At 46.8% G+C, this 26,954-nt stretch overlaps 4 protein-coding genes across 12 annotated transcripts in view; 2 read left to right on the top strand and 2 right to left on the bottom strand.

The window, feature by feature from the left end:
* The window catches only part of LOC6618781 (ankyrin repeat domain-containing protein 50), a 43,324-nt gene extending 33,012 nt beyond the window's left edge, over positions 1 to 10,312 (top strand). The window contains exons 2-6 of the mRNA XM_032721360.1: positions 2,087 to 7,650; positions 7,733 to 8,043; positions 8,107 to 8,290; positions 8,351 to 8,606; positions 8,674 to 10,312. Of these exons, the coding sequence (XP_032577251.1) occupies positions 2,229 to 7,650; positions 7,733 to 8,043; positions 8,107 to 8,290; positions 8,351 to 8,606; positions 8,674 to 8,857 (6,357 nt within the window). The 5' untranslated portion in view covers positions 2,087 to 2,228 and the 3' untranslated portion in view covers positions 8,858 to 10,312. The remainder of the gene's footprint in view (positions 1 to 2,086; positions 7,651 to 7,732; positions 8,044 to 8,106; positions 8,291 to 8,350; positions 8,607 to 8,673) is intronic.
* Positions 9,883 to 12,173, bottom strand: LOC6618780 (protein C12orf4 homolog). The gene is made up of 3 exons (XM_032721364.1): positions 11,892 to 12,173; positions 10,536 to 11,835; positions 9,883 to 10,476 (listed from the first exon to the last, which is right to left on the bottom strand). Exons 1-3 carry the CDS (start codon positions 12,076 to 12,078, stop codon positions 10,356 to 10,358), a joined length of 1,608 nt encoding a protein of 535 aa, XP_032577255.1. The 5' UTR covers positions 12,079 to 12,173; the 3' UTR covers positions 9,883 to 10,355.
* A 430-nt stretch (positions 12,174 to 12,603) lies between these two features.
* LOC6618772 (heterogeneous nuclear ribonucleoprotein A1) lies at positions 12,604 to 18,167 on the bottom strand. Of its 9 annotated transcripts, none has more exons than XM_032721369.1 (6): positions 17,996 to 18,165; positions 17,051 to 17,540; positions 15,298 to 15,473; positions 14,927 to 15,233; positions 14,553 to 14,643; positions 12,604 to 12,789 (listed from the first exon to the last, which is right to left on the bottom strand). In XM_032721369.1, the coding sequence occupies exons 1-5, from the start codon at positions 18,041 to 18,043 to the stop codon at positions 14,570 to 14,572; spliced, it is 1,095 nt and encodes a 364-aa protein (XP_032577260.1). In that variant the 5' UTR covers positions 18,044 to 18,165; the 3' UTR covers positions 12,604 to 12,789; positions 14,553 to 14,569. The 9 variants fall into 9 exon arrangements, with proteins under 9 accessions (XP_032577260.1, XP_032577256.1, XP_032577258.1 ...); XM_032721368.1 differs by lacking the exon at positions 12,604 to 12,789 and adding an exon at positions 14,156 to 14,191; XM_032721371.1 differs by lacking the exon at positions 12,604 to 12,789 and adding an exon at positions 14,156 to 14,191 and having other exon boundaries at positions 17,051 to 17,528.
* A 552-nt stretch (positions 18,168 to 18,719) lies between these two features.
* LOC6618771 (zinc finger protein 330 homolog) lies at positions 18,720 to 19,947 on the top strand. The gene is made up of 2 exons (XM_002042993.2): positions 18,720 to 19,274; positions 19,368 to 19,947. Exons 1-2 carry the CDS (start codon positions 18,783 to 18,785, stop codon positions 19,821 to 19,823), a joined length of 948 nt encoding a protein of 315 aa, XP_002043029.1. The 5' UTR covers positions 18,720 to 18,782; the 3' UTR covers positions 19,824 to 19,947.
* Positions 19,948 to 26,954: the final 7,007 nt, after the last annotated feature.

Raw genomic sequence — 26,954 nt, 5'->3', positions numbered from 1 at the left:
TTTGTTTAACATTTCCCTCCTGTTTATAGACACATTTACAATGTGCGAGGGATGTGGAAAATTCCTAGCGGTGAATCACATGCGAAATTACAATTACAATGCGTGATTGGCTCTCTGCGTTTAATTAGCATAATTGCCGGAGGAGCATCAATTAAACTTTGGAAACTACGAAAAATCAAAGGGGGAGCTGTGTAATGGCCAAAGGAAACTTTATCGAGAGTTACACGGTCTGCCAGTTTGTCAAGTTTGGAAGGGAAAACTTATGCCGAGCCGGGAAAATTGCAATTAGCTGTGGGGTGCACCCCCTATTTCCCTACTGCATTTGCCTGCAACACGCACCACTCGCCTCGGAAAAGCCATTAAACTTGCATAATTAGCACTCTTTCAGCACTGTTGGTAATCTTTAAAATCCGATCGTATCGTACGGCTGAAATCACAGACTTTTGCCATTTCCATTTCGTTTACAATGGCGAATCAATTTGGTGCCCAAAAAAAATGAGAGTCGTGAAAAACGTGCAATACTCCAATGTGGCAAAGTCAAATGCAACTTGGTACGTGCCGTATTGTTGTGGATGCCTTTGCTGGGCGGATGGTGGGAGGTGCCCTGTGGGTGGTTGGGTGGAAAACCGCGGTGGCAATCGCTGGCAAACCGGGTTGAACAATGCGGGCATCCATCCAATAATTACGCTTAAACGGCCGCAGTGCCAAAAGCAGAGGAAAAGGAAAAGCAAAAGCACTCACGTGCCATCGCGGTCAGGAAGTTGATGTGTCGCCAGTCCGGAGCATTTCCATTTGACTTTACTGCTTGTGCTCCCCGTTAGCTGTTATCGTGTCTGTCTACCTGGGCCACCCCGTCATCCCGTCACCCGTTCAATCAATGGATTTTACAGCTGACTTGCCAATATTATGGTAATCCATTGTCGTCGCTCCTTTCGTCGCTGTCATTTTGGAAATGGCTCTCCCTCGTTCTCCAGCAGGCGTAAATCATTCATTTCACTTGGCCCGGATTTTTTTACGGCAAGGGGTTTTGTGGCCTCGCCATCAGCGGACCAAGAGAACGTGCTGAATTTGCTCCATTTCTGGTGGAAAGTTGCACAACAAGCGTGCTGGGACGTATCATTAGTTACATTGCAAAATCCCCATCCCCATCCCCATTCCCAACAGACGTGGACACACGGAGACTCAACGAGTAAATTGAAGTTTAAAATAAAAACTTTGTGGCATCAAGAACATTATTTACACAGAGCTGTGGGCTGGTCCACCCGTTCCACTACCAGGAGCTCCTCCTCAACGACGCACATAAACGGCATATAAGCTTAGATATGGCAACAGCAACAAAAAAGCAGAAGCAGAAGCAAAAGCCCCAAGAACAAAAGACACTGCGCGTAAAGACAAGCGCAGGAAAAATGATGACAAGTATATGTATTTTTGTGTGCACAGCCAGTGGGCGTGGATGATGTGGATGTGGACGGGGGCGTGGGTGTGGATGAGGTGAATGGCTGGAAGCGGGATGGGACCAGAGCTGCCAAAGGGTTAGAAATGTATAGGAATCAGGTCAATTGTTTGCAGGATGTTAAAAAAGTGAAGCTAGTGGAAAGCATGGCAGAAGAAAGTGCTAGTTAAGTTCAAGTAATGACACATAAAAGCTAAAATGTGGAAGGATAGGAAAGGGTAATTTCTGTTATCTTAAGGATATAATAAAGCTAACGAGGAAGGAGATTAAGAGGATGAAGAAGTCTTAATAACTTTAATGATCCGTTCAAATTATGCATTGAAGATAATCAAATCTCAAAAAACTTTTACATTAGTTTGACTAAGTCTACGGGATTCATTAAAATTACGAGGTAAATCAATGCTTTTGTTACCCAAGAGTATAAAAGTCCATGAAATAAATTACCAATCGGAAATCAAATCAAAATGCAATGCAAAACTGATCTACCCAACGGGTTACCCAACAGCGACTGATCTCCCCATAAAATGCAATTAAACCATTTGGCATTCGCTTGCAACGATTAGTTTTGAGAGTTGCCTGCATATTAAAGTGATAAAACTAAACCCATTTCCATGTCTCACTCTCCTTTTGCAGTCAACCGAGGAGCGGCTTAAGTGAAAGGCAGACAGACATACAGAGCCAGCAGAAGCCAACGAACCCGCTTCTGGGAGCAGACAGTCGACAAACGGATTACGCACATCCTGCAGAGCAACCAACAGCAAGCAGACAAGCCACAATGTCTAAGCACACGGACAACGATAATCTGCGCAATGACATCTACGAAAATCTGCCCTGTCAGGCGATGTACAACGATTCGGTGCGCAAGATGCAGCAGCAGAAATCATCGACGCAGACAGCCAGCAGCAACCACAACCCCAATGCCAACTCCATTGGGAACTGCGACTCCACGCCGGCAATCAACAAGAATCATCCGCCGCCAGTCAACAACATGCCCAAGGAGATGCTGTATGCCACACCGCTGCGAAAGTCCGATCGCTACAAGAGCGGCGATAGGACTCGCCACGTAGCCACTGGGAATGCGGAGACGAAGCTGTCCAACTTCCGGGACTCAAATCGATTGGCCAGTGCTCGCAACGGTAATCCCGTTCAGGTCACCGATCTAGATGCGGACGAGGACGATGCCCAGGGTGACGGTGTAGATGGCTGCGCCTCCACCAGTGCACTAGTCGGTGGGTCCAAGTACAGCAGTCAGCCATCAGCTGGCACTGCCAACCAGCATCTAGAGGATCGGCGCATCCTCAACTTTCTCAAGGACACCACTCAGTTGCAGAAGAAGTTGGAGATCACCGGACGCGACTGTCCCAACGCCAGTTTTTCGAATCTGGCACGTGAGGAGCACTTCGCCAATCTGGTGCAGCAAAACTTTTCCCAGGATGTGGCCCACCACGCAAATGGTGAAACCAATGGATCAGCGCCAGAGGAAGATGGCCAAGAAGCAGCTGGTGGATTGAAGACCCAGCCAACTGAGGATACCGATGGCAACCTGGAGGCTCTTATGCAACGTAAGGTGTCCCCGGACAAGGAGGTCAATGGACTGGTTAGCAGTGCAGGCGTGGAGCCAAACAATCGCATCGTGAGCACCGTTTACATCCACCGTGAGTGGGTGTTAAAAAAGATTGCCCTTTGCCTGGAGCAACGAACGGCGGGAAAGAAGTCAGGACCCGTGGCTCTGGGAGGAGCAGCTTCCTCCAGTTACGTATCCGCCCGCGCGAAGGCGGCGGCTATATCGAGCTCCAGCTACAATGGCTGCCTAGTGCTAGGTTCAAATGGCTCCGGCAAGACCTCCATTTGCCAGGCAATCATGAAGGGCAACTCTGGAACCAAGGGCATACTGAACCGGAAGCTGCTGGCCTGCTACCTCATCGAGTCCCAGAATCCAGAGTGCCACAGCCTTTCGCTTTTTATGCGAAAGATCGTGCTGCAGCTGCTCAGCCATGCCTCGCTGATCAGTCGGGATGAGAGCCAGCGGATCATCGACGAGGGATTCTCCTTTCTGCGCGATGAAGCTCAGCAGCAAGAATTCAAGCTGGATGAGGCCATGAACAACATCAGTCTGAGTGAGAATGCCGAGGAACTGCTGATCGAGGAGCTGAAGAGGGGAGCCAGCGAGTGCGACACCAAGGAGCTGGACAACTTCCAGTCGCAGCGCACCTCCACAGTCAACAAGGCAGCCAGGACGACGCTCACGCGGCAGCAGTCGGAGCCGGCTCCGTTGCAGGCCGCGGATGCAGTGAATCCGGACGAGAAGACTGGCAGTAACTACGGCACACATCCACCGAAAAGGGGCTCCCGGGAACGTGGTGATGCCGAACAAGATAAGGACATGGGCAGCGAAAAGGAGCAGAAGCAATCTCAGGAACCCAAGGAGACGCCCAAGTCGAGTCCTGCGAAGAGCAAGTCAAAGATTCCCGTCAAGCGGGGTCGTTCTGGCAGCGGTGTGCTATCGCCCTCTAAGCTAGCCACCATCAGCAATGGTGGCCAGTCTATTCAGCAAGGTGGTGGCGAGGATATAGCCGATCTGAACACTGACCAAGAGAAGCACGAAATCGAAGCGGCCATCAAGGATGACAAGGTGGAGGAACCACAAACCAACAACGAAGACAAGAAGGAAGATAAGCCCGAAGCAGATAAGGAACTGAATGACCTACTTAAAGAGGAGTTGGATAAATCCAGCCAGGAGCCCAAGGAAGAGGTGACCAAGGAAGAAGCTACAGCGGATTCCAGTGTGGAACCCCTCATTGATTTCACAGAAACTAAAGTTAATGGCAAGCAGGAGGAACCGCAGCTGAAACCACCAGTTCCAGGAGAGAAGCCCCGGATAAGCACCAACACCCTGCCCCCACCACTGCCTAAAACGAAAAGCTGTCGTACCATTATAGCGGATGGCTACTATGAACTGCTGCTATCCAATCCGGAGATCCTTGAGTGCCTGAGTGTGGACAACATCGAAAAGAATCCGGATGAGTGCTTCAAAAAGGCCTTCTTGTTTCCCCTTCTGGAACTCACGCCTCCAAAGACGGCATTACTCCTGTTGATTGATTCAATCGATGAGAACTACATCAACGAGGGGAACCTCATCTCTACTTTAAAGGGAGGAAGAGGCACTGTCACCAACCACAAGAGTCGTAATGTGGCCGAGCTGCTGTCAAATCACATCCACCTGTTTCCCAAATGGCTATTCCTTGTGTGCACCACCAAGAAGCAGACCAAGCAGATCACCAAGATGTTCACCGGCTTTAAGAAAATCACGCTGGATGATTTGCGCAAGTCCCACGTCGTCAAGGACGTTCAGGAGTACATAATCAACCGGCTGAATTCTGACTTCAAGGATAGCATCATGCTGACCAAGGAGATAATCGAGTCGCTTCATCAGCTGTACATCAAGTCGAATGGCTGCATTCTTTACCTCGAGAAGGTCCTACACGGCATCAAGGATAACTTCTTCAGTTTCCGGGAGATCAAGCTGATCCCCTGCACTCTGAACGGTCTCTACTTGTACATCTGCCAGAAGTCCTTCAACAAAAAGCAGTATATGAAGATCCGACCTCTGCTAAATGTCCTGCTAGCTTCTTCCGGCTACGTGGACAAGCTCTTCCTGTTCAACTGTCTCCGCACCCACAACTACACGATCGATTGCCAGGAGTTCGAGAAGCGGTTGCAACTGATGCGCAACATTCTGGCCTACGATTCCAATGCCCAGCGCCTGAAGATCTTCCACAACTCCTTTGCCGATTGGTTGGTGGACGTCAAGTTCGCCACCAAGAAATTCATCTGCGATGTAAACGAGGGTCATGTGATGATCTCCATGTACTACCTACTAGTTGCGGATACCCTCTGTGCGAACACAGTTCGAAGATTTGCCTACCATCTCATAAGGTCGGGGGAGTATCTCACCAGTCGGCACGTGGACTTGGATCTTATTCTGATGTTGCTGGAATCGAGGCTCAATTTAAGCGACTGCTTCTACACGAACCAGATGAACTGCTGTGCCCAGTGCGAGCACGATTTCAAGTACGACGTCAATTTTCTGCCCAAGACGCGGGCCATGTTGGAGCGCTTCTTGGCCAGCGAGCTGAGCGAACCCTTCGCCCAGTTCCTGTGCGATTTCTTTAAGCCCAGCCTGCCCACAGACGCCAAGATGCTGAAGTTGCTTATTGAGACGGGCATCAACAATGCCGAATCCCAGAACTCCTGCGAGTCGTCGCTCATGTCGCCGGAACTCTCTGAGAAGTCGCAAAACATTGACTTCGAGCTGGCGGATCTCCTGTTGTCCAGCGAGAAGAGTTGCCTGATGGAGACCCAGCGGGCTGGTAGTCCCTCGGAGCACAGTGAGCCACCAGCTGAGAGTCAGGATGAGAATGCCTCGAGCACGCTGCACCAACTCTCCGATTCCCATCACATTGAACTGCACAAGGGCAAGGCTCTGATCCACATCCTGGCCAACGATGGCAATCATCAGCTGCTGGAGAGGGCCCTCAATGCCTGCAAGAGTCCAATTGATCTGGAGATTGAGGATTACAATGGTCAGACAGCCCTGAACATAGCCGCGAGGAACGGTCACCTCGAGGTGGTGAAACTGCTTCTAAGCTTCTCCCAGCCTTGCAACGATGGAACTGGACGGATGAAGAGGGTGGATGTCAACCATGCTGATCGCGATGGTTGGACTCCACTGAGATCCGCCTCCTGGGGTGGTCACAGTGAGGTTGTGCGTCTACTCATAGCTCAACCAGCCTGTAAGATTGATCTCGCGGACAAGGAGGGACGCACCGCTTTAAGAGCTGCCGCCTGGAGTGGACACGAGGATATCCTCAAGCTGCTGATTGAGTCGGGGGCTGATGTGAATTCAGTGGACCGGCAAGGACGCACTTCTTTGATTGCTGCCTCCTATATGGGTCACTACGACATCGTGGAAATTCTACTGGAGAACGGTGCTAATGTCAATCACTTGGACCTTGATGGACGCAGTGCTCTGTGCGTAGCCGCCCTGTGTGGATCCTCAGGATATAGTAAGGTTATATCCACGCTGCTGGATCATGGCGCTAATACGGATCAGTTGGACAACGATGGCATGTCGCCACTTCTGGTCAGCTCCTTCGAGGGCAACGCCGAAGTGTGCGAGTTGCTTCTGGAAAACGCTGCAGATCCGGATCTCGCCGATTTTATGGGTCGCACGCCACTGTGGGCAGCCTGCACTGCAGGACACGCCACCGTAGTGAAGTTGCTTCTCTTCTGGGGCTGCGGAATTGATTGTATGGACTCCGAGGGACGAACGGTGCTAAGCATTGGTGCCGCCCAGGGAAATGTGGAGACGGTAAGGCAACTGCTCGATCGGGGACTGGATGAAACGCATCGAGATAATGCTGGTTGGACCCCACTGCACTATGCCGCCTTTGAGGGATTCCACGAGGTGTGCCTGCAACTGCTTGAGTCGGGAGCCAAAATTGACGAGTGCGACAACGAGGGAAAGACCGCCTTGCACTTGGCCGCTCAGGAGGGACGCCTCCATTGCGTGCAGGCTCTACTGGACATCCACTCAAGTTTCGTCGACCAAAAGGCCCACGATGGAAAGACTGCCTTCCGACTGGCTTGCCTGGAGGGTCACATGGACACTGTGGAGTTTTTGCTGAAGTTCTGCTGCGATGTGAACTCCAAGGACGCGGACTCGCGCACCACCCTCTACATTCTAGCGCTGGAAAACAAACTGGAGATTGTGAAATACCTGCTGGACATGACCAACGTGGACGTCAACATTCCGGACAGCGAAGGACGGACGGCTCTGCATGTGGCTGCCTGGCAAGGACATGCTGACATGGTCAAGACCCTGATCGAGGCTGGAGCGGATGTGAACTCCATGGACCTGGAGGCTCGAACCCCACTGCACTCGTGCGCCTGGCAGGGCAACCACGACGTAATGAACATCCTACTGTACTACGGAGCTCTGGCTGATCATGCTTGCAAGCAGGGAGCCACTGCCTTGGGTATATCGGCCCAGGAGGGACACGAGAAGTGTGTAATTGCCCTTCTGCAGTTCGGAGCTAATCCCTACAAGTCAGACCACTGCGGACGAACGCCCATTAAGCTGGCAGCCAAGTCCAGTCGCACCAGCATCCTGAAGATCTTCGAAAGCTACACCAAAAGTAAGAGTTCATCGCGCAGGAGAAGCCTCTTGCTCTGTTACTAATGCTTTCCCTTTTATCCTTTTCCCATTTCCAAACGTAGATGAAGCTAGCAATCCCAACGAACCCAAGTTCCATGCCAATGCCAGCATGCTGAGATCTCCGGATCAGCCACCGGCTCTGCCGCTTCACCAGAACCTGGCTCCGTATCCGGCACATGCCTCCGCCTCGTCGGTCTGCTCAGCAGCCACCACGGCCACCGTGCACAATGGCAGCCACCTGCACGTCCTCAATGCCTCCAGTTCCACGCACAGCTCTAACAACTTTTACCAGAACACCATGCAGTCGGACACCAGCAGTTTGCATAAGCGCAAGAGCGTCATCTCTAGTCAATCCACGGGCAGCAGCAATGATGTGAGTATCCTTTAAGATTAATGTCATGTTATCCCATCGCTAATCCCTTGGAATCCCCCACAGCAAGCGCCGCTTACCTTCACACAGCAATTGCAGCGACAAAGCAAACTCAGCTCACGCAATAATCTGATGGTTAACTCGAAGCACGCTTCCGGTTCAGGAGGAGCAGGACACAAGTCCAGTGGTGGAGGCGGAGGGGCTCAGCGCCACTCTCAAGTTCTGCCCGATCTCAGCGAGCATCAGCTTGGTATGTCCACCAGTGCTTCTATAGCCCATCTTTGAGCTAACATTATTGTTCTCCATATAGCATCCAACATGACCAACGAGGCGGACATGTACGACATGGAATGCATGTCGCCCCTGTACGCTACGCCCCCTCACTCGCCCAGCAGCGAATTGAGTTCACCCGGGCAACTTCCGGGTCTAAATGCCTTCGTGGACGATGAGAAGGCCGGAACCAGCAGTGGCGGAGGTGCCAAGCTGCCGGATAATCATTTCGCGCGAGACACGCACATGCGTATTATTTTGGGCAACCTCAAGGAAAACCAGCCCAGCTCCTCGGGGTAAAAAAAGCTAAAACTGAATTATTTAACATCAAAGAACTTATGGATTTTTATGTTTCTCCAACAGCAAAAGCAAGCGCAGCGGAGTATCCAGCAATCCGGCAATGCGGCTCATCCGCAGTCGCTTTGATGCCGCATCCCAGTTGATCCGGCGCACCAACAACATACTCTCTTCCAGCAGCAATCAGGGCTCCTCCAGCATTGGCGTCAAGTCGGGCACCTTCCAGTGGCGCAAGGAGAGTCAAATGTAAACGCACCGGATTACATATTATTGTGCTCCCCGAAAACTCACTCCTTAAGGCACCAAAACACCCACTTGCATACTCAACCCTTAAATCGTAACTTATTTGAGTTTATAGACCTTAGTACTTTTCAGAAAGTATTTGTTTTTTGTGATAGTTTCAATTTTAGTACACTTTTGAATATGTTCTGATTTAACTAAATATATTTAGGCATACTACCCATACGACGTAGTTTAAGGCATGCGCCAGGTATTAGGCTAAAATCCCATATATAGAATACTTCATTACATTTTTGGCATGCGAACAGTAGCAGATTCTTCTTCAACGTAGCAAAAACTAACGAAATTTGAATAGATCACGACACGAATGTATACTTAAAAGAGCTCAGACCACAGCACTGTTCTCAGAATTAATTTTAAAGTATTTATTAAATCACATTGCGTAAGACAGAGCATCGGCTTATAATTTAACTATCAAATATAATTTATGCTGGAACAGGCTTCCCAAAGACAAGGGATCGTGCTCTGAAGGCCATACTACTCCAATGTGCATTTATTGGCAATCGGCTATAGAAACGTAATTTATTTATACGAGCTACTTTACCAATTAATTACGCTGTTTATGTCAATTCTTTAAATCCAGTTCCCGAAAGTACCAAAAAGCGATTATCCACTCCCACTATGTGCTTTTAAAGGCACAAGAAAGATCCCAGAGATACGATATATGTGTATTATATTGCTCGCACCTAAAAACTCAAAGCGGTCCGTTCCTGTACCTTAACACTTGTCACTAATTTTATGTAACCCTTAAGCCGGACAAACCAATCAAATACACATACACAACTGAAGCATTAATTAAATATTTTCTGAAACTCTACTCCCACTGCAAAGCAGCAAATCACAGACACAACAAACAACGCACTGGGCTAAATCCAAAAAGAATAAAACGAAGCATAGTTGAACACCGAAATGTTAATGAACAGAAAAAACCTAATTATTGTTAACAAACCTATAACATACCGCAGAATACAATTGTTTAGATATACATAAATATATATTTCAAAAGCATATTTACAAGTTAATGATCAGAGTTATTCAAAGTATCATTATTATAATCGTAATAGATAACCGAACAGACTAAAATACAATCCACAGAGATACACACACAACACGAAATGCATGGGGGTTCGAAACCAAAGATAAACATTTACATTTCGAAGTAATATACACATGATACCTATGCCTAACATATAACTATATATATGAGAATATGTACTTATACATTGTAGTGTTGTAGTTTTGAAAAGGTTGCGATGAATTGACAAAAACTGATACAGGAACATTTACAGAAAATTCTGAGTGTGTTGAAGTTAAAACAACTTTTTGAGCGAAGCGACGAATAACGAAGCATATACATACATATATAACTCTGAATCTGAATAAAATTGTATATTCATACAAATAATTTAGTCTTTTTGCAAGTGAAGTTTGAGGAATGTGTTCGCAGTTTAGTTGCTGGTGTCCACAAGTATCTTGGGATTGGCCACGTGGAAAACGCTGGGAACCATTCCCGCCAGAGTGGTGAACAAACTTTCCGATATGTCATCAGGCAGTAGCAGTTGCAAGGTGCTGAAATCGGCAAAACAATTAGCAGAAACATTCACACGTTCGAAAAGCTCAATAGCCACCTTAACTCAGCTCCGCCCCAAGAGGCTGATTCTATCATAAATCCCTTGGCGCACTTAAACACCAGCTCTGCTCTTCTGATGCACCACTGGACGGTCATGTCCTCGCTCATCTCGTGGCGCAGCAGAGCCGGGATGGTCAGCGTGGTGATGTCGTGCCTGCTGGCTGTCTTTAGGATGTTTCGCAAACCCAAGATCACCGGATGCCGCGAGTTGATCTCACTGGGACTGTTGATGGGTTCGTCCGAAATCAGGTGAAAAATAACATGCGTTTGCGAGAGATTCGAGTGCTTGGTGATGAAGAAGTCTCCCGTTTTCAGTCTAGTCACGCTCTTCTTGGTCGGCGAGGGTGTGGCACTGCCCTCGGCACTGCTGTTGCTAGTACTACTGCCACTGGAATCTTCAGTGGTCAAATTCTTGATCTGCTTCTCGATCTTTTCCATCTGAACGTCGATTTGTTCAAAGTGGAACTCGGTGGACTTGTTGGCATTCTTAATGATATTCTTGTTTGCCTGCGCCTGAATCGAAGGGCACAGGACGACGACGCCGCAGAGGGAGCTGGAGTACAATCCCAGAGCCATGTTAAGGCCATTAAGACTCTCCTCGGCGTGCAGCGGACTGCAGAGCTCCGTGACATTGGCACTCAGGATGCGTATGTTGTGCATGTGCTTCAGCTGGGAGCCCAGGTGAATGGTGAAGCTCTCCTCCATGGAGGGCTGTTGCGAGACGAACATGGAGGAGCGGTTGCCCAGCGGCGTGGTCACCGGCGACACTTGAAACATCTGACTGACCTGACTGGTGATCCAATTTCGATACTCATTCTTCTGATGACCCACCATTGCCTCTAGTTCGGATTCGTATCGCTTCCGCACATAATTCTGCGTGGTATATTGCTGCGCCAGCAAATTGTTGATATCCTCCGAGGTGGTGGTGATGTCCAACTGGTTTATCTGGCTATCCATCTCCTGCTGCTGAGAGTTGTTTAGCGTCTCCACCTCGCTGTCCATGAGCTCGGTCATGTCGGACACCACCTTGGCATATGCACGCTCTCGCTTGAGTATGTCCTCCAGGGACGAAGAGTGCACCAGGCGATGGAAGCTCTGGGCGAATATGTCCTCATCGCTGGGACCCACACGATCGGCAAACTGCAGTAGTTCCTCCTTGTACAGCCTCTCTGTGTCCCGCACAATGGCCTCGATATCCAGCTCCTCGTTTGCCGTCTGTTTGAGTAGCTTTTCGGCATGGTCGTCCAGGAAATTTTGCTGCTCCGTATCCACGAATTTCTGCAACTCCCGTTCAAGGTCTAATTGGAATAGCACGACTTAAGCTCGTACTTTATCCACAAATGCTGATACTCACTGATATTCTCATCCAGGTACCGCATCATGGGGTCCATCTGGTTGAGAGCCATCAGCTGGGTGATACACTCCTCCAGATTCTCCTGGTCAAAGGGGAAAGTGATGTCCAGCCGGGATTCGCAGTCTTGGCCTTCATGATTTTTGTACTTGTACACAAAGGGCAGCGTTCGAGTGGCAGTAGAGTCCATTTCAGAGGCCTTTAGTCGGTGTTTTAGTTAGTTACAGTCATTAATTCGCAAGTTAACGCCCCCTGCCCAAAAGAAATGCAATTAGTATGACCGCACTGCGACCGCTTAAATATACCGCGGAAAACATTCACCACTTAGAGAAGACTCAAACCAACCACAATGTGTAAAAAAAGGTTCCCATATATGTAGTAATTATGATTTTTAGTGGCCTGATATTAAATGCAACAAAATTAATGTTTTCAAAACTATTCAAATATATTTAACAGAATGTGTGGTTTCATGCTAATCAGGTTACATTCGCACAGCAATTATTGTCCAAATACCGTTATTTTCCCCCATATGCGCACTGGTGAAATTTAAATTCAAAATGAAACAAAAATCATTTTCTTTGGTTTTCTGAAATTTCTTTATTCAAAGATTGTAAAAATTAAAATAAAAGAAAATAAAATGAAATAATAAATAAAAGTCGTATATTTACGATGCTGCAGAGGGGAAACCGTTCAACATCCATTCCATTCTCAAGTGCGACGAGCCGATTCAGACCACCTGAAAGTTACAACTTTTTCCGGATTTGGGATCTGCGGTGGATTACTTACCCAGAGGGAACCGAATCCCAGCGACGGAGTTGCTGGCAAACGCGGGCACTTTTCGTGGCTGCATTCAGTAGCGCGGCGGCAGTCTTTCAGCGCTTCGCATACTTTTCGCAGCCAACTGGCAACAGAAATTACAATAATATACATGGTTGTAAATGACATGGTACAGCAGGCGGGGGTCAAATCAAATAAAGGGGAAAAATGATTCCTGTTAAGCGAGTGAAAGGAGAACTCTCGAACGACGTTAATGGCCCGCCCACAACAAATGCTATAGTAAAGTACATAGTATACAAGATGGCTGGCTTTTGGACCTGGTCAGACTTGCTTCTTGCTCCTTGTTACCTCTGCAATACACTCTCATTCTGATCGAGATCCTTTTGCTGATGGTGCTACAGAAATATAGAAAACTACGAGGCTTTGGCTTAGCTGCTATATACTTTTTGTTCTTTCGTCAGAGTTTACATCAATTGCGGGACATTTGCGTATTTTTTTTTGCATCTTGTATTTTTTAGCTACATTAAAATGTAAATTTTGTTAAGTATAATTGCGCTGACTCCTCAGACTGCTTGCTAAAAGGTATAAATTACAATAAAGTTTGTTTGTTGATCGGTTACATCTAAGCAGCGGAAGAGGTTATATCCATGTCGACACTTATTCAAAAATCTAAGTATCTAGGTTCCTCCACACACGGTCAGGTTCGCTTAGAACTTGAATAGTAAAATTATTTAGTCTAGGGTAGCGTGCGGATGTATGCAGAAGTCGCTCCGCACGCTCTACTCGATTTAATTCTATGAGAACTTAGCCTAGTAAAGTTGTAAAATGTAATACATGTTTTTATATATTTTGTGTTGTCTGCTCTGATTATCAAAAGTTGCTGGCAGCCGATGGACTAGAGAGCTGTCTGCAACCAAAGAAACATATCTCTCGGCTGCCGCCTTGAAGATTTACATAGCTGATTCGTTTATGACTGGTTGTTTTAAGTTGGTTGATTGGTTGCTTGTGTGGTGGAAATACAAATGTTTGGCCTGCCGTCGGCTTTGTGGATCTAATTACAATGTTACTTATGTGGATTGCTACATGTGGGTTGCAAATTATAGATTACAATTCTGTGGGTATTGGATAGTTTTCGATGCGCCTCTTGACATTCAATTTATCACCGCTTGCGAAGACAAATTGAATGGAATCCTGGTCACCTTCTGTGTACGTGTATTGCCACTTGCTGTGTTTCTTCTGTTTAGCTCACACACTGCTCTGCACTGCACTGCACTCTGTATTGGTCTGGTATGCTTGGTACTGATCTCTCTTTCTGTTCTAATCCAAGACTGAACCAAACTTCTTACGACTTCACTGCACTGCACTGATCCTGATCAATCAATCTGTAATGTTTGGTTTGTGGTGCTCGGAAAACTTCTTAGGACTATGAACGTGCGTTCATACTTCTTCATATTGATCATTGAATTGCGTATCGTTTACTTGACTTTGAATTTTGGGATTATACTGAGCGATTTTTACTTTATCACCTATAAAATGTCGATAAATGAGAAACGTTATTTAAAACAATTGGTATGCAAAAGGAGTTCTTAATTGGTTGATGGGTTTTTGTTCTCTAAATACTTAAAAGTGTAAATACGTATAAGTTTGTTGAGTAAGGTGGGTCGGACTGTCTCAGCCGTTTTGCTTTTTAGTCTCAATATGCTTTATAAAACTACCGAAAATGCCGATAAGGGCGCTATTAAAAAAAAAAAAACTTATGTTTGTCAAATCAAGCTAAAGATTAATGGTCATACGGGATAGATAAGCGGTTGGTGGTTGGTTAATGGTCTGAATTCGCCTTGGACTATGTATATTTTGGTGTTAGTAGTGGTTATGTGGATGTCTCACCTCGTCCGGAATCTCTCTCAATATCTGCGGTTGTTGCCACCGTTATTGAAGCCCTGATTGTTGCCGCCATAGTTGCCTTGATTGCCACCGCCTAAAAGAAAACCCAGGATCGTTAGGAACATATCCAATCGTCTTTCTAGTCTAGTTTCTATACTGACTGTTCATAAAAAAAAACTGTAACGTGGCTGCGTGTTACGTCGTACTGGGATTATCTTACATACGCATAACATAGCGAAGGCCATCGTCAGTTGATCTTACAGCGTTTAATAAGCTAACTGCCAAACTCTATCGACGCTCTAACAGTTAGGTGTCAGGGTACTGTGTTTAGCCATCTAGTTGTTATCAATACATCAACAGATGTGCTGTTTGCTCACCTGCTTTGAATCCACCACCTCCTTGGTAGGGCTGCATGCGATTGTTGTTGAAGTTGCCGCCACCGCGCTGAGGACCGCCGCCATAGTTCTGCTGGTAGCCTCCAAAATCATTGCCACCATTGTTCCAGTTATTGCCGCCGCCTCCAAAGTTGCCGCCTCCATTGCCATTGTCCCACGGATTGTTATTGCCCCAGCTGTTGTTGCCACCGCCATAACCACCACCACCGCCGCCGCCGCCACCGAAGTTGTTGTTGCCCCAGTTGTCGTTACCCCCGCGGTTGTTGCCCCAGTTGTTGCCACCGTTGTTCTGCAATGCCAATTAACCAGTAATAAGTCTCAAATCGAATTGTTGGCGATCAATAAGTCCTTACCCAGTTCCCGCCACCATTCTGGTTGCCGTAGTTTCCACCGCCCATGTTTCCGCGGTTTCCACCGGCACGACCTCCCGGACCACCGCGTCCTCCGCCACCTCCCTGTTGGTCATTCTGCTTGGGCAGGGCCTTCTTCACGTCCACCATTTTGCCATTCAGCTGATGCTGCTTTTGCACTGCAAAAAGAAAGAGGGAAAGCATGCTATTAGTGGGATTCGAAAATAAATTTCCCCATATGGTGCATCCGGAGCATAGTGTGCCATATACTCTTTCATCATTGGTGCACAAACACCACCAACAACAACAATATAATACTGGCTGGGATTTCATCTTACAGTCACAAACGCCGCACGAGCACATCAAACATTGCTATGCGGAGCTGGGACTGTGGAATTTTATCTAAAATTAGGATAGATATCCGATAGTACACATTCACCATTCGGTGCCTTTCATTTGCAGTTGTAACGAGGCTGCGTGTTACACAGAATTGATTTATAACATACATTCGCATAACATAGCTTAGCCGACGCTTAAATTAATCTCACAGCGTTTGAATAAAAACTATACAGGCGACTGTTTCAAGCCCGTCAATTTGTCAGAACTGTGACGTCCACGAAGGGTGTGATCTAGAAACTTTCAGATTAATCGGTTCGATAATCAAGGTGTGCCATATACTCTTTCATCGTTGATGCACGAAGAGCACCAACAACAATGATATAATACTGGCTGGAATTTAATCTTACAGTCACAAACGCCGCACGAGCACATCAAACATTGCTATGCGGAGCTGGGACTGTGGAATCGTAGCTAATTTTACGATATATATATTCACGCTAAAAAATATTCACCATTCTGTGCATTAGTCAGTAGACTAATTTTATACTCTTTCTGTTCATATAGTTGGTAAGTCACTGATACTGTGCCTTATACTCATTCATCGTTGATGCACGAACAGCGTCAACAACACGATATAATATGGGCTGGGTCTTTTATCTTACAGTCACAAACGCCGCATAAGCACATCGAACATTGCTATGCGGAGCTGGGACTGTGTATCGATTTCCATAATAACAATTAATTGAACTATTGTAACGAGGCTGCGTGTTACACTGAATAGGCGCAATGTTTACATTCGCATAACATAGCTTAGCCGACGCTTTGATTTATCTCACAGCGTTTAAAAAAAAAAACTACCCTGGCGATGGTTTCAAACCAGTTAATTTGTCAGTACTGTGATTTTAGGAAACAATTTTAGATTCAAGCTATAGTGTGCCATATACTCTTTCATCGTTGATGCACGAAGAGCACCAACAACAATGATATAATACTGGCTGGGATTTCATCTTACAGTCACAAACGCCGCATGAGCACATCGAACATTGCTATGCGGAGCTGGGACTGTGGATATATGGTAATAAATGCCATTTCATCGAATTTCTTGCTTATAGTTTACATTCGTTTATCCGACGCTGATGGACATTTGTGAGAAGCCTTACAATTTTCCAGAGCTGATTGAGCATATAGATTAGGGGTTGTTGCAGCCGCATGTTGTTCAACGCCGCATACACAAATGGGGTTAATATTTACAATGTATACCATAAGATACGTATTCGTTTCCTGTGCAGATAATTCAATCTGTATTGTATAAAACTAACAAGGCAATGTGATTTTCCTAACAAGCTATTCTCAAAGAAAAAAATAACTTCTAAACGATGTGCGATATTGTCTAGATTAGGAAAATCGTTCTACTTACACACAACTTTGTCCACGGGATCGTAGTCGTCGAACTCGACGAAGGCGAATCCTCGCTTCTTGCCAGTCTCCTTGTCGATGACGATGTTGATGTCGACGATGTTGCCGAAGTTCTGGAAGTAGTCGCGGATGCTCTGCTCATCATGGTCGTCCTTGAGAGCGCCAACAAAGAGCTTCTTTACGGTGGCTCCGGCGTTCGGGGAATCGATATCCTGGCGGGGAACAGCGCGCTTGGGCTCCACCACTCGACCGTCGATCTTGTGGGGACGCGACTTTTGCGCCTCATCAATCATGCTCGAGTGGGAATAGGTGATGAACCCGAATCCGCGGGATCGCTTTGTGCGCGGATCCTTCATGACCACCACGTCCACGATGTTGCCCCATTTCTCGAAGTGAGCCTTCAGGTTCTCGTCGGTGGTGCGGTAGTCCAAGCCACCGATGAACAGCTTGCGCATATGCTCTGGCTCGGTGATGGAGTCCTGAGCAAAATCCTAAATTATTGATTTTATCAATGGCTGTACATAACCTCACTTTCCGCCCTTGAGACACATGCGTAATTTTCAAAATGGCGACCGGCAAGCCGAGACACCAGTTTGCACGAAATTTCTAGACCCTTAATAACCAATACTTACATCATCATGGCCATTGGAGTTGCCGTTCTGGTTCGAGTTCACCATTTTACTATTGAAAGAGTCGAGTAACTTCTATACTAACTATTTTCTGCCTTTGCAAATGGAGAAAGTCCCCTGACACACGAGACGAATGAAAAATCTGAATACTGTGTGACCATTTCTAAAAACCGATTAAACACAGCAGCTATTCGATAACGATAATTTGACAGATAGATACCCTTGTTAATACAATACTTTTACAATATCTGTCCTCTTTTTTTTCACCATGCCTTAAAAATGTATGTAATATGTGTATTCTTTTGTATGCAACTTACATCTTGCTCCTCATTTTGACCGTTGTTCCAGTTGTCGTGACCACCCATTTCGAAGGACTTATAAATATCTAACTAAACTGCAATAATTTTATATTTCTTAACCAAACTACCGAAATTACGACACTGAGAAAGACAGACTCTCACTATAGAAGTCTTTCCCTTAGACTGAAAAAAAATTTTGATGTGACCACACAAGCCGTAGACAGACCTTAGCACAGCTCTTACAAAATACAAGCAAAGGCATTTGGTTACACTAAACGGTACTACCGCAGACATTATGACTTGCTTCCACTGAAAATCTGTGTCCGTCAAATAAGCAACGAGAGCGGAACGGTGGAAAAAGGAACTTGCGGACGTGATTTATTTCTTCGCTATTTATAGACGAATTCGAAAAAATTATAATGCAAAAATGTAAACAAATCGAACTTTTCAATAGATCTTACTATCTATGTAAGTCGTACATAGAGTTCATTGGACTCATAGAGTAAATAAAATATGCAATTGATTAAGGAATATCTCCACTCGCAGAGCATGTTCCAAAGTGCACGCAGGGCCACCTTAAAGGACATTTCAGGAAAAAAAAATTATCCACAGTGTTGAGAGGAGTTCAAAAGTATTTTGAATTATTAAAAATCAATTTGTATCAACGTTTACATTATTCTAGCTATTTTGAAGATTTAGCTACATATTTATTCGAAAGCTTTTTGTGGTATTTTTCGCCGCACCCGCAGTAGCCACACTGCCGCACACGTAAGGAAATAAGTTTTCTAGTTAGTTGATTTCCAAAATGCCGAAAAAGAAAACTGGGCAGCGTAAGAAGGCCGAGAAGCAGAAGCTTCGCCTCAAGGAGATCCGCAGCAGGGAGGTTCCTCTGGCAGATTTGCCCTGCAATGCGCCAATGGAGTGCGACAAGTGCGAGAAGAAGCAGAAGTCGAGAGCCTTCTGCTATTTCTGCCAGAGCATTCAGAGATTACCAATTTGCGCCCAGTGCGGGAAGATCAAATGCATGCTAAAGACCGGCGATTGCGTGGTCAAGCATCCGGGCGTCTACACCACGGGCCTCGGAATGGTGGGCGCCATCTGCGACTTTTGCGAGGCGTGGGTCTGCCACGGACGCAAGTGTCTCCAAAACCACGCCTGCACGTGTCCGCTGCAGAATGCGACCTGCCTGGAGTGCGAACGCGGTGTCTGGGAGCACGGCGGCCGCATTTTCAAGTGTTCCTTCTGCAACGGATTCCTGTGCGAGGACGATCAGTTCGAGCACCAGGCCAGCTGTCAGGTGGGTAACCAAAAATACTCATTAAGCTTTGTTTCGAACTTCTTTTCGAGATTTATGTAACGGCTTTTGGTAATGCAATCCATTCGATTCCAGGTGCTTGAGTCGGAGAACTACAAGTGTCAATCGTGCAACAAGCTGGGTCAGTACTCCTGCCTGCGCTGCAAGACCTGCTACTGCGAGGATCACGTTCGTCGCAAGGGCTTTAAGTACGACAAGAACAAGCCAATTCCGTGCCCCAAATGCAACTACGATACCTCGGTGACCAAGGACCTCAGCATGTCCACTCGGTCGCACAAATTCGGGCGACAGCAACAAGGAGGCAACAGCGACGACGAGGAGGGATACGGTGGATACTATGGAGCGGGTGGCAGTGGCTACTATGGTGGCGCCGCCAGTGGTGGCTACTCCTACGGCGGTGATGATGATGAAGATGAGTCCGATGGAGACTACGAGGATGAAAGCGATGAAGACGATGATGATGATGAGGAAGAGGACGAGACCACAGAAAGTGAACCGGAGAAGGAAACCGACAAAAAGGCCACCAAATAAGGCTGATTTGTTTATATACTCGTAAATGGCCTTTTGTTAGTCCCTCTAAGTGTGCGAATGAATTCTCGGCTGTGCACTCGTTTCTCTCGATGTAATAGGGAAATAAATTCTTTGTCAAATTGTAGAGCTTCCAAGTAGAAATTCTCTAAAATGCAACAAGCTGCAAGTGGGCTGTGGGCCAAAGTCGAAAGGTAAATGCGCAAGCAAAGGCGAACCCAAATTCCACGAGGGATGATAACTGGGGAACTGGGGGTGCGGATTCGAAATGGGTCTGGGCAGGGAGGAGCAGCAGGGCCAACCCATACGCATATGATGATGGCGATGCCAACGGCTCTGCCAGCGCCAACTTCTCTGCTGATAGACTCATCCATCTCCAATCCACTTACGAGCGCAAATATTTACACAATTTACTCGAAAACGGAGGTATGAGCATATAATATTTCCAAAAACGATGGCAAACACACCACACACACCAAGCGAAAGACACGCACTTCGGCATTTGGGAATGTTTGGCAGTTAGGCAGAGCGGAACAGCAACAGCAATGGGTATATGGGTGATGGTGGCTGGGCCATGTGGGGCACGGGATGTGGACAGGGACGGACCCATCATCAGGCTGAAACATTTTAGGAATTGCAAATCAATGAGCGGCCTGATGGAAGGGAGGAGCATAGTTCTTCTGCATATGAATGAAATCATATGTGGCGTTACTTATGTAGGCGAGGATGTGGACGCATGGGGTCGGGGACTGGGTGGGTGAGTGGCAGGCAAATCAACTGTGTACATAATACAGATTAGTGTGAGAGGATATGGGATGCACATACAGTCGCGGTCGGAACAATAGTCCTTAGATTTAGTTCTTTAGTAGCTAATATTAAACATTTGCCATACGAACTTTAAAGTTGGATTGATACTAATTATGTCCTTGGTGTAATATGTAATTACCCTTGCTAAGATACCCCCTGCTGTGGTTACTTACACGACCATACTTATCTATAGATCGGAGCAGCTTAATGGCCGCCTGCCAGCATTTCTGTCTGCATTTCAATCAAAATGGCCTGTCTATTCCGGCCGAGGCGATGTCCAAGCCATTGGAGTTAGGGCTACTCAACAAAATTAGAAACGGGGTGGCTTATGGGGGCCAGATGGAGGGGGTGTGCCATTTATGGACTGTGGGCTGTGGTGGTCAGTGCCAAACATCAATAATAATTTCATAAATGTAATCAGAGAGAGGCAAACAAGACCCGAGTCGAGTCACAGTGATTGAGCTCTTAATTGCACTGCGATATTAATCCTTGAGCCCACTCTGTCCAGCCAATTTGGTCACTTCCCATCACGATGACCGCCTTCATTAGCCGGAGTGCATTCTCAATTACCAGATGGATGGGTCTCGGGTTTAAAGTCTCGCTGGGATCAGGATTCCCAAGAAAAGCCAAACGCAAACTCTAATCACTTCCGATCAGCATTATCTACTGCTTATTTATGCAATGCCAATATTTTTGTCGGCCAAAGTCAAGCCATAACAAAAACACATCCATGGCCAAGGATTAAGGTGGGAAAATCCTGTGGACAATCCGAGGAACACGTGGAGAAGTCAAAAAGTACGGCTTATGGCCAAACGCAATTAGCGTTAATTACGATAGAAAACAGCCGGAGCGGCACAGCTTCCCATGGCTACGGGTTAAGGACTCTAGGATTTCAGGATTCAGCAGGTCCTTGCGGCCACTTGAAGTTTAATTTAATTTCATCTTGCGTCTGCCGCAGCGTTGCTCGCTTCAAGTGATTGCGCCATGGGATTGGATTGGATTGGACAGGATTGGTTGGGATGGTCTAGGTAGTTTGGATTCGGTGGGGGTGGTATCTAACGTCATCATCAACATCAGCCATATCCACATCCACTTCGCCATCGACGTTCGTCAAAGCTGGCGATGATTGATGGTGCGTAATTTGGAAAATTAGAACCAGGATACGCAGCGAAAAAGGGGTGGCTCTCGTTTTCAGCGCACTTTTTTATTTCGGCCCCTGCTAATGTTGTTGGCACAACAAGGTGTGTCCTGGTATCGGTCCGAATGCCGCGTGTCCTGCCGCCGCTCGCCGCTTGCGGACGCGTGTTTTGCGTCCAGCAAAGTAGCGCGTGGTTATTAGAAAACAATTTAATTAAATATTCACTTGAACCGGCAACACCAACACAACGTGGTCCGGTGGAAAAGCGTAGGCAGTGCCACGGAGATGGCCTCACTTTCCCATCATAAAGCGCTCAAACAATGGCCATCAATATTAAACGATGTTGTTCGGTGTCCATTTAGAGCGCTCCAGTTGCTCGTCCTTGTTGTTTTAGCCGTCCTCACTGGTCCGTGATGTAATGTGAGAAAGTTTTTTCTCGTTTTTTGTTGTTCGGTCCGCGGTCGAGTTTCTGGGCAGCGGATGGAATGGGAACCCAAGTTTCTGGTCTGCGCTTTTCGGCGCAGGGGTACGCCTTTGTTCTACTTCGTCCTGTGGGCGAGTCCCTGAGAATAAGTTCTCAAAATAACGACGGGTTAATTGACCCTTGCTTTCCCCAGAGAAAAGTGCCGCCGACTGATTTATAGGCTAGCTATGTTATTTTATTATATGGAGTGGTATTATTAATATCCAACTATAGATTCTTTATAAAACCCGCCAAGGACTTAATTCGAATTAGCACACTTCCGCAGACAACAGCATCTATGATCCTTGCCGAAAGCTGTTAGAAAGTCATCGCCATCGAGTCGGAAAAGAGCTCCGTCCAGGTGTGCCGCAGTGCACCCGCACAGCAGGACTGGGCGAAGGCAGAAGCTACTGAGCCGGGAAAGCGACACCAGGAGGCCCGCCCGCACACAGGCGATTCAATGGAGAAGTCACGGCAGGACAATGGGAAAGTCGTTGGCTGTCTAATTGCATCAGCGGCGCTTCCCTGGGCACGCGACCCGCTGCGCCTCACCTGCAATTAAACTGTCGCATTAGGAGCAACATGCACGGCTCTTCGCCAGAAATTCAAAGTGATGACGCAGCCAGAAAAGCGATTCCGGAACACAATCGAATGGCCTGGTTGGGTGGGTGTTGGTTTACGGCATGTAACAATTGAGGGTCACGTGTCGGCGGCGGGGGATGGAGGCGAAAACTTGGACCTGAAACGACCTTCCACCAGCCAAAAGTTTGGCTTAGGGATTAGCCGCACGCCGTGTTGGTGGTTTCTCCTTTTGCCATTGTGTTTGCCAACGCAGCTACATACTTTGCACCCGGCAAGCCGCCTGATGAAAGCAAATCTCCGAATTAATTTCAAACGAATTTGTTTTGATGCCACGATAAGCCGTCGTCTCAAAAAAAGGGGCAGTCGCAGGAAGCAAAAAATCTCGCCAGCGCTTGCCATTTAGCCCACTGAGCACACTGAATCCGCCCATTCTGGACCGTTTTGATTTCTGTCAATAGCCCGGCGGGCTGGCACTTGAGCGGCGAGACGCTCCGCTCTGCCATCGAGCGAAGCTGAATTTTGCAATACGCCCGAGGGTCCTGGTTCGAACCCCACCTCCCCTCACTCCAATCCATTCCACTCACCCACACACGCCCGCGCGCTTTGCATTACAATTGGTAAGCGGGCACGCCCACCTACGCGTCCCACGCCCACGGCGTGCTACAGTTATTAACCTCAGCTTACACTGGACTGCAAGGAAATCATAGCTTAGGTTTTTGCTCACTTGGGTGACTAGGATATACACTAATCATTATTCACCACAATTCGCTACTACTATACTAAGCTACTAAATGATATCTTTATTTTATTTATATTTCCAAAACTAGATACATATATTATCCATCATATAATTTTGCAGTTTTATATTATATTTCCATTATTATGCTCATCATTGATCATAATAAGTAAAATGTTGAATGTACACTGACACATTATAAAAATCTGATCACCAAACCCAAAGTAGTAATACTGTCCAGATTCACTGCCCTAAGTTTGTGTTGGCCAGTGTAGTTTGCCTGCGGCTAACAGTGTAATTAAAGTAGTTGCGGTCGATTGTAATAATGTCGATGATGATGCCGATGATGATGCCGATGATTATGATGACCCGCACTTGTCGTGAAGCACCAGTTCAAACGGCCTGGGAATCTATTTGCTCGCACATCCATCCCATTACATGTCCTGGATTTCGAGTCCTGCCACTTGTCCTTCCTTCAGCGGCCGCGTGCTCTGCACGTGAACTGCCATGATTATGATCGCAATCTCGCACGCAATCGCCGATGTGAAAAGTGTGGGAGCGTCTCCTCCTGCTCGCAGGCCAAACAGCACTCATCAGCGTGCCATTATAGATGGCTAAATTATTTATTGTTAACAGTGTGTATGGTCGAGAAATCGCATTTATATATCATATGCAAGTGGGCCATTGTCTTTGCATCTGTCTCTGCGGCAGCAACAGCAACTCAATGTCAAGATTAATCGCCAGCTGTGGGACGAGGCTGGCGGACAGGTAACACATCGAGCGAATCAAGCCAGACCAGGAGTAGACTTCTATATGTTGGGTATATGCCGTGTATTGGCCGGGGGTAACAATGAAATATTGAAATGAAAAAAATTTCAAGTTCGGCAGCTTGTCAAGTGCCACTTGTCGTCAGTTGAACGTCACGGAGTTCGGGCACTTTGTCAATTCAAGTGAAATTTTTATTAATTTCGTTTTTTAAACCGTACTATATGTATGTATGTATGCTCTGTGACAGATACGATAGTGTGCATTCACACTGATATGTGTGTTATTGAAAGGTTCTCGATGCACGTCCTCATCAATGGCAGCCATTAGTTGTTGTTTAATGCTAACTAATTGCCGGCAATTCGTCAGCGTCCAGTTCCCGAAAAACCATTTCATCGTGATCCTAAAATCGGCGGTGCCTTTGTGCCGCGTCGGGTGACCTGTATCCTTAATTTCTGGCCGATCTCCTCTTTGGCCACCACATGCACCCTTCGCTGGCCGGCTTTGTTGCCAATTGACAGTTGTAAATGTTTGTTGTAAATTGTGCTTTAGAGGTGCTAATAGAGTGCCACCGCCGTGCGCGTTTTCCCAAGTTCTTCGTTTGGTTTTATGCTTCCAGATTCCTGTTTTCTTCTTCAGCTTCGTCTTGGATTTTTGATTGAGTTGCCCCCAAACAGAAAATCAATGAACTCTGCTGGTGGACACAAGGTACCACCTTTTTATGATGCTTTTGACCGCCGCCTGGCGGAGATCTCTTTGATTTCGCACCGACCGAGTGAATCACAAGAACTTCACACCACAACTTCAGTTCTGGAATATTGGGGAGCGGGGTTTGGGGACTTGGGGATCGGGGCAGGAATCAAATCAACGGCTTCTGCTGCAGTAGCTGTCAAGTGCAAACTATTTATGAAGTGGCGGATCTTTGTTTGTCCAGCAAATTATTGTGGCCGGCCATAAAAGGCATTGTGTTTTAGTGCCACTTGATTTTTAGCGAAAGGGAAATTTGCGTTCTATACTTTTCTATTTTTAATTTTTAGACATCTTTATAAGTGCATTTCATATGCATATTTGTATTCAACTATTTATATTCATAGATTTTAGGTTTAGTTTTAGTGTTTTCCGTGAGTTTTCCCTACTTTCACTTATCGATTGATTCAGACTTTCAGTTTTGCCGAGCACTTCTGGGCTGTTTGCTCAGGATGTCATTGACTTTGTAGCTTTGACTTTGGTGCAGCCGAGTGTAACAATTATGGGCAGCAGCGACTTGGAAAACAAACACACCTCCCGTGCCGAAAAGGTGCCACACATTTCCCAAATTATAGTAACCGACTTTTAGTCACAAATTTGGCCATTATTAAATTAACGCTTTCGCCGATTGCTGCGTCATCGGGTGGAGGGGTGGGGGTTGGATTTTTATCCTGTGCTGCCCGTTATGCGTCGAAGGATGTTCAGTCACTGCCAGATATGAGCATATGTATGCCCTGCAGAGTCCCAGTCAGAGAGTTGGAACCAAAGAGGCAGAGACAGCTCGGGCTAACAAGGGTGCCGCATGTCCAGTTGAAATGCCAATGACTTGCCATTTTCGATGGCACTTGGCACGTCAGCCGCCCGTCACGTCATGGGTAGACCGGGCCAAAACCAAAACTAAAAACCGGGAGAACCGTCGCTCGCAGGCCGTGTTAAGTCGGTACGACCCATGGATCGGATGCATCCAAAATTCTCTTATCAATCGCCATCGATGGACCACACACGACGCAGCGGTGCTGCATTTAACAACTCCATGGTACACCTAACACGTTCTTATCAGCCGGGCCAAGTCGCAACCAGATGGCGACGAGCAAAATGATGAGATGACTCTTACAAAACGATGAAGACAAGCTACGGAGCTCCGGACTGACTTTTGGCTGCTCGTTGGATGCGCACGCATCATCGGGTAAGCGCCACTTATGTCACTTGAGCCGTTGATGTAGAGATGGAGCCTCCAGTGGAGCACATGAGCACTCACCACATGCAGCTCCAACTCCAACTCCCAGCTTCGCGTTCCACACGGAAAAGAATTGGGGTCTATCTGGTGTGGCCAACATATGTGATGTATTTATGACCTTAAATTTAAACTATTTTTAAAAGGCATTTAACTTTTTAAAATCCTTTTATTTTATATATTTCTTAGTAATATTTTCATCTCTAAAATATGGGTCTTACTTGGCTGTAAGTTAATGGGTAAAATACTGTATATAGATATATTGAGTATTAGTATTAAGTGGTTCTAATGAACTACATTTCTTTCAGTGCAGCTCCAGTTTGTGCTGTTTCCATGTTGGTGGTGGTGCTGGTGCTATTGTTGCTGGTGTTGCTACTTCATAATGTGCTGGGTCTTGATGGGATTAACACAAACGGGCAACACATCTCAAGCATCCGAAGCTGTGTGCCAGTTTGGTGTTTTTACTTTTCGTTTTTACGCAGTCATCACCGTGATCAACAGCCATGCTCTGCAGGTCTCCATCTCCATCGCCAACTCGAACTCCGGAGTCTGGAGCTCTTCAGCGATCGGAGTTCCAGCTTTGGACGACTCCGATCTGCGATCTCCGATCTACGAGATCTCGGAGATCGCTGTGCTGTCTGCCTTGGCTGAAGAGCTAATTT

Source organism: Drosophila sechellia, chromosome 3R (assembly GCF_004382195.2).
Source record: "Drosophila sechellia strain sech25 chromosome 3R, ASM438219v1, whole genome shotgun sequence".
Taxonomy (NCBI): domain Eukaryota; kingdom Metazoa; phylum Arthropoda; class Insecta; order Diptera; family Drosophilidae; genus Drosophila; species Drosophila sechellia.
This window is presented reverse-complemented; position numbering and strand designations above follow the sequence as displayed.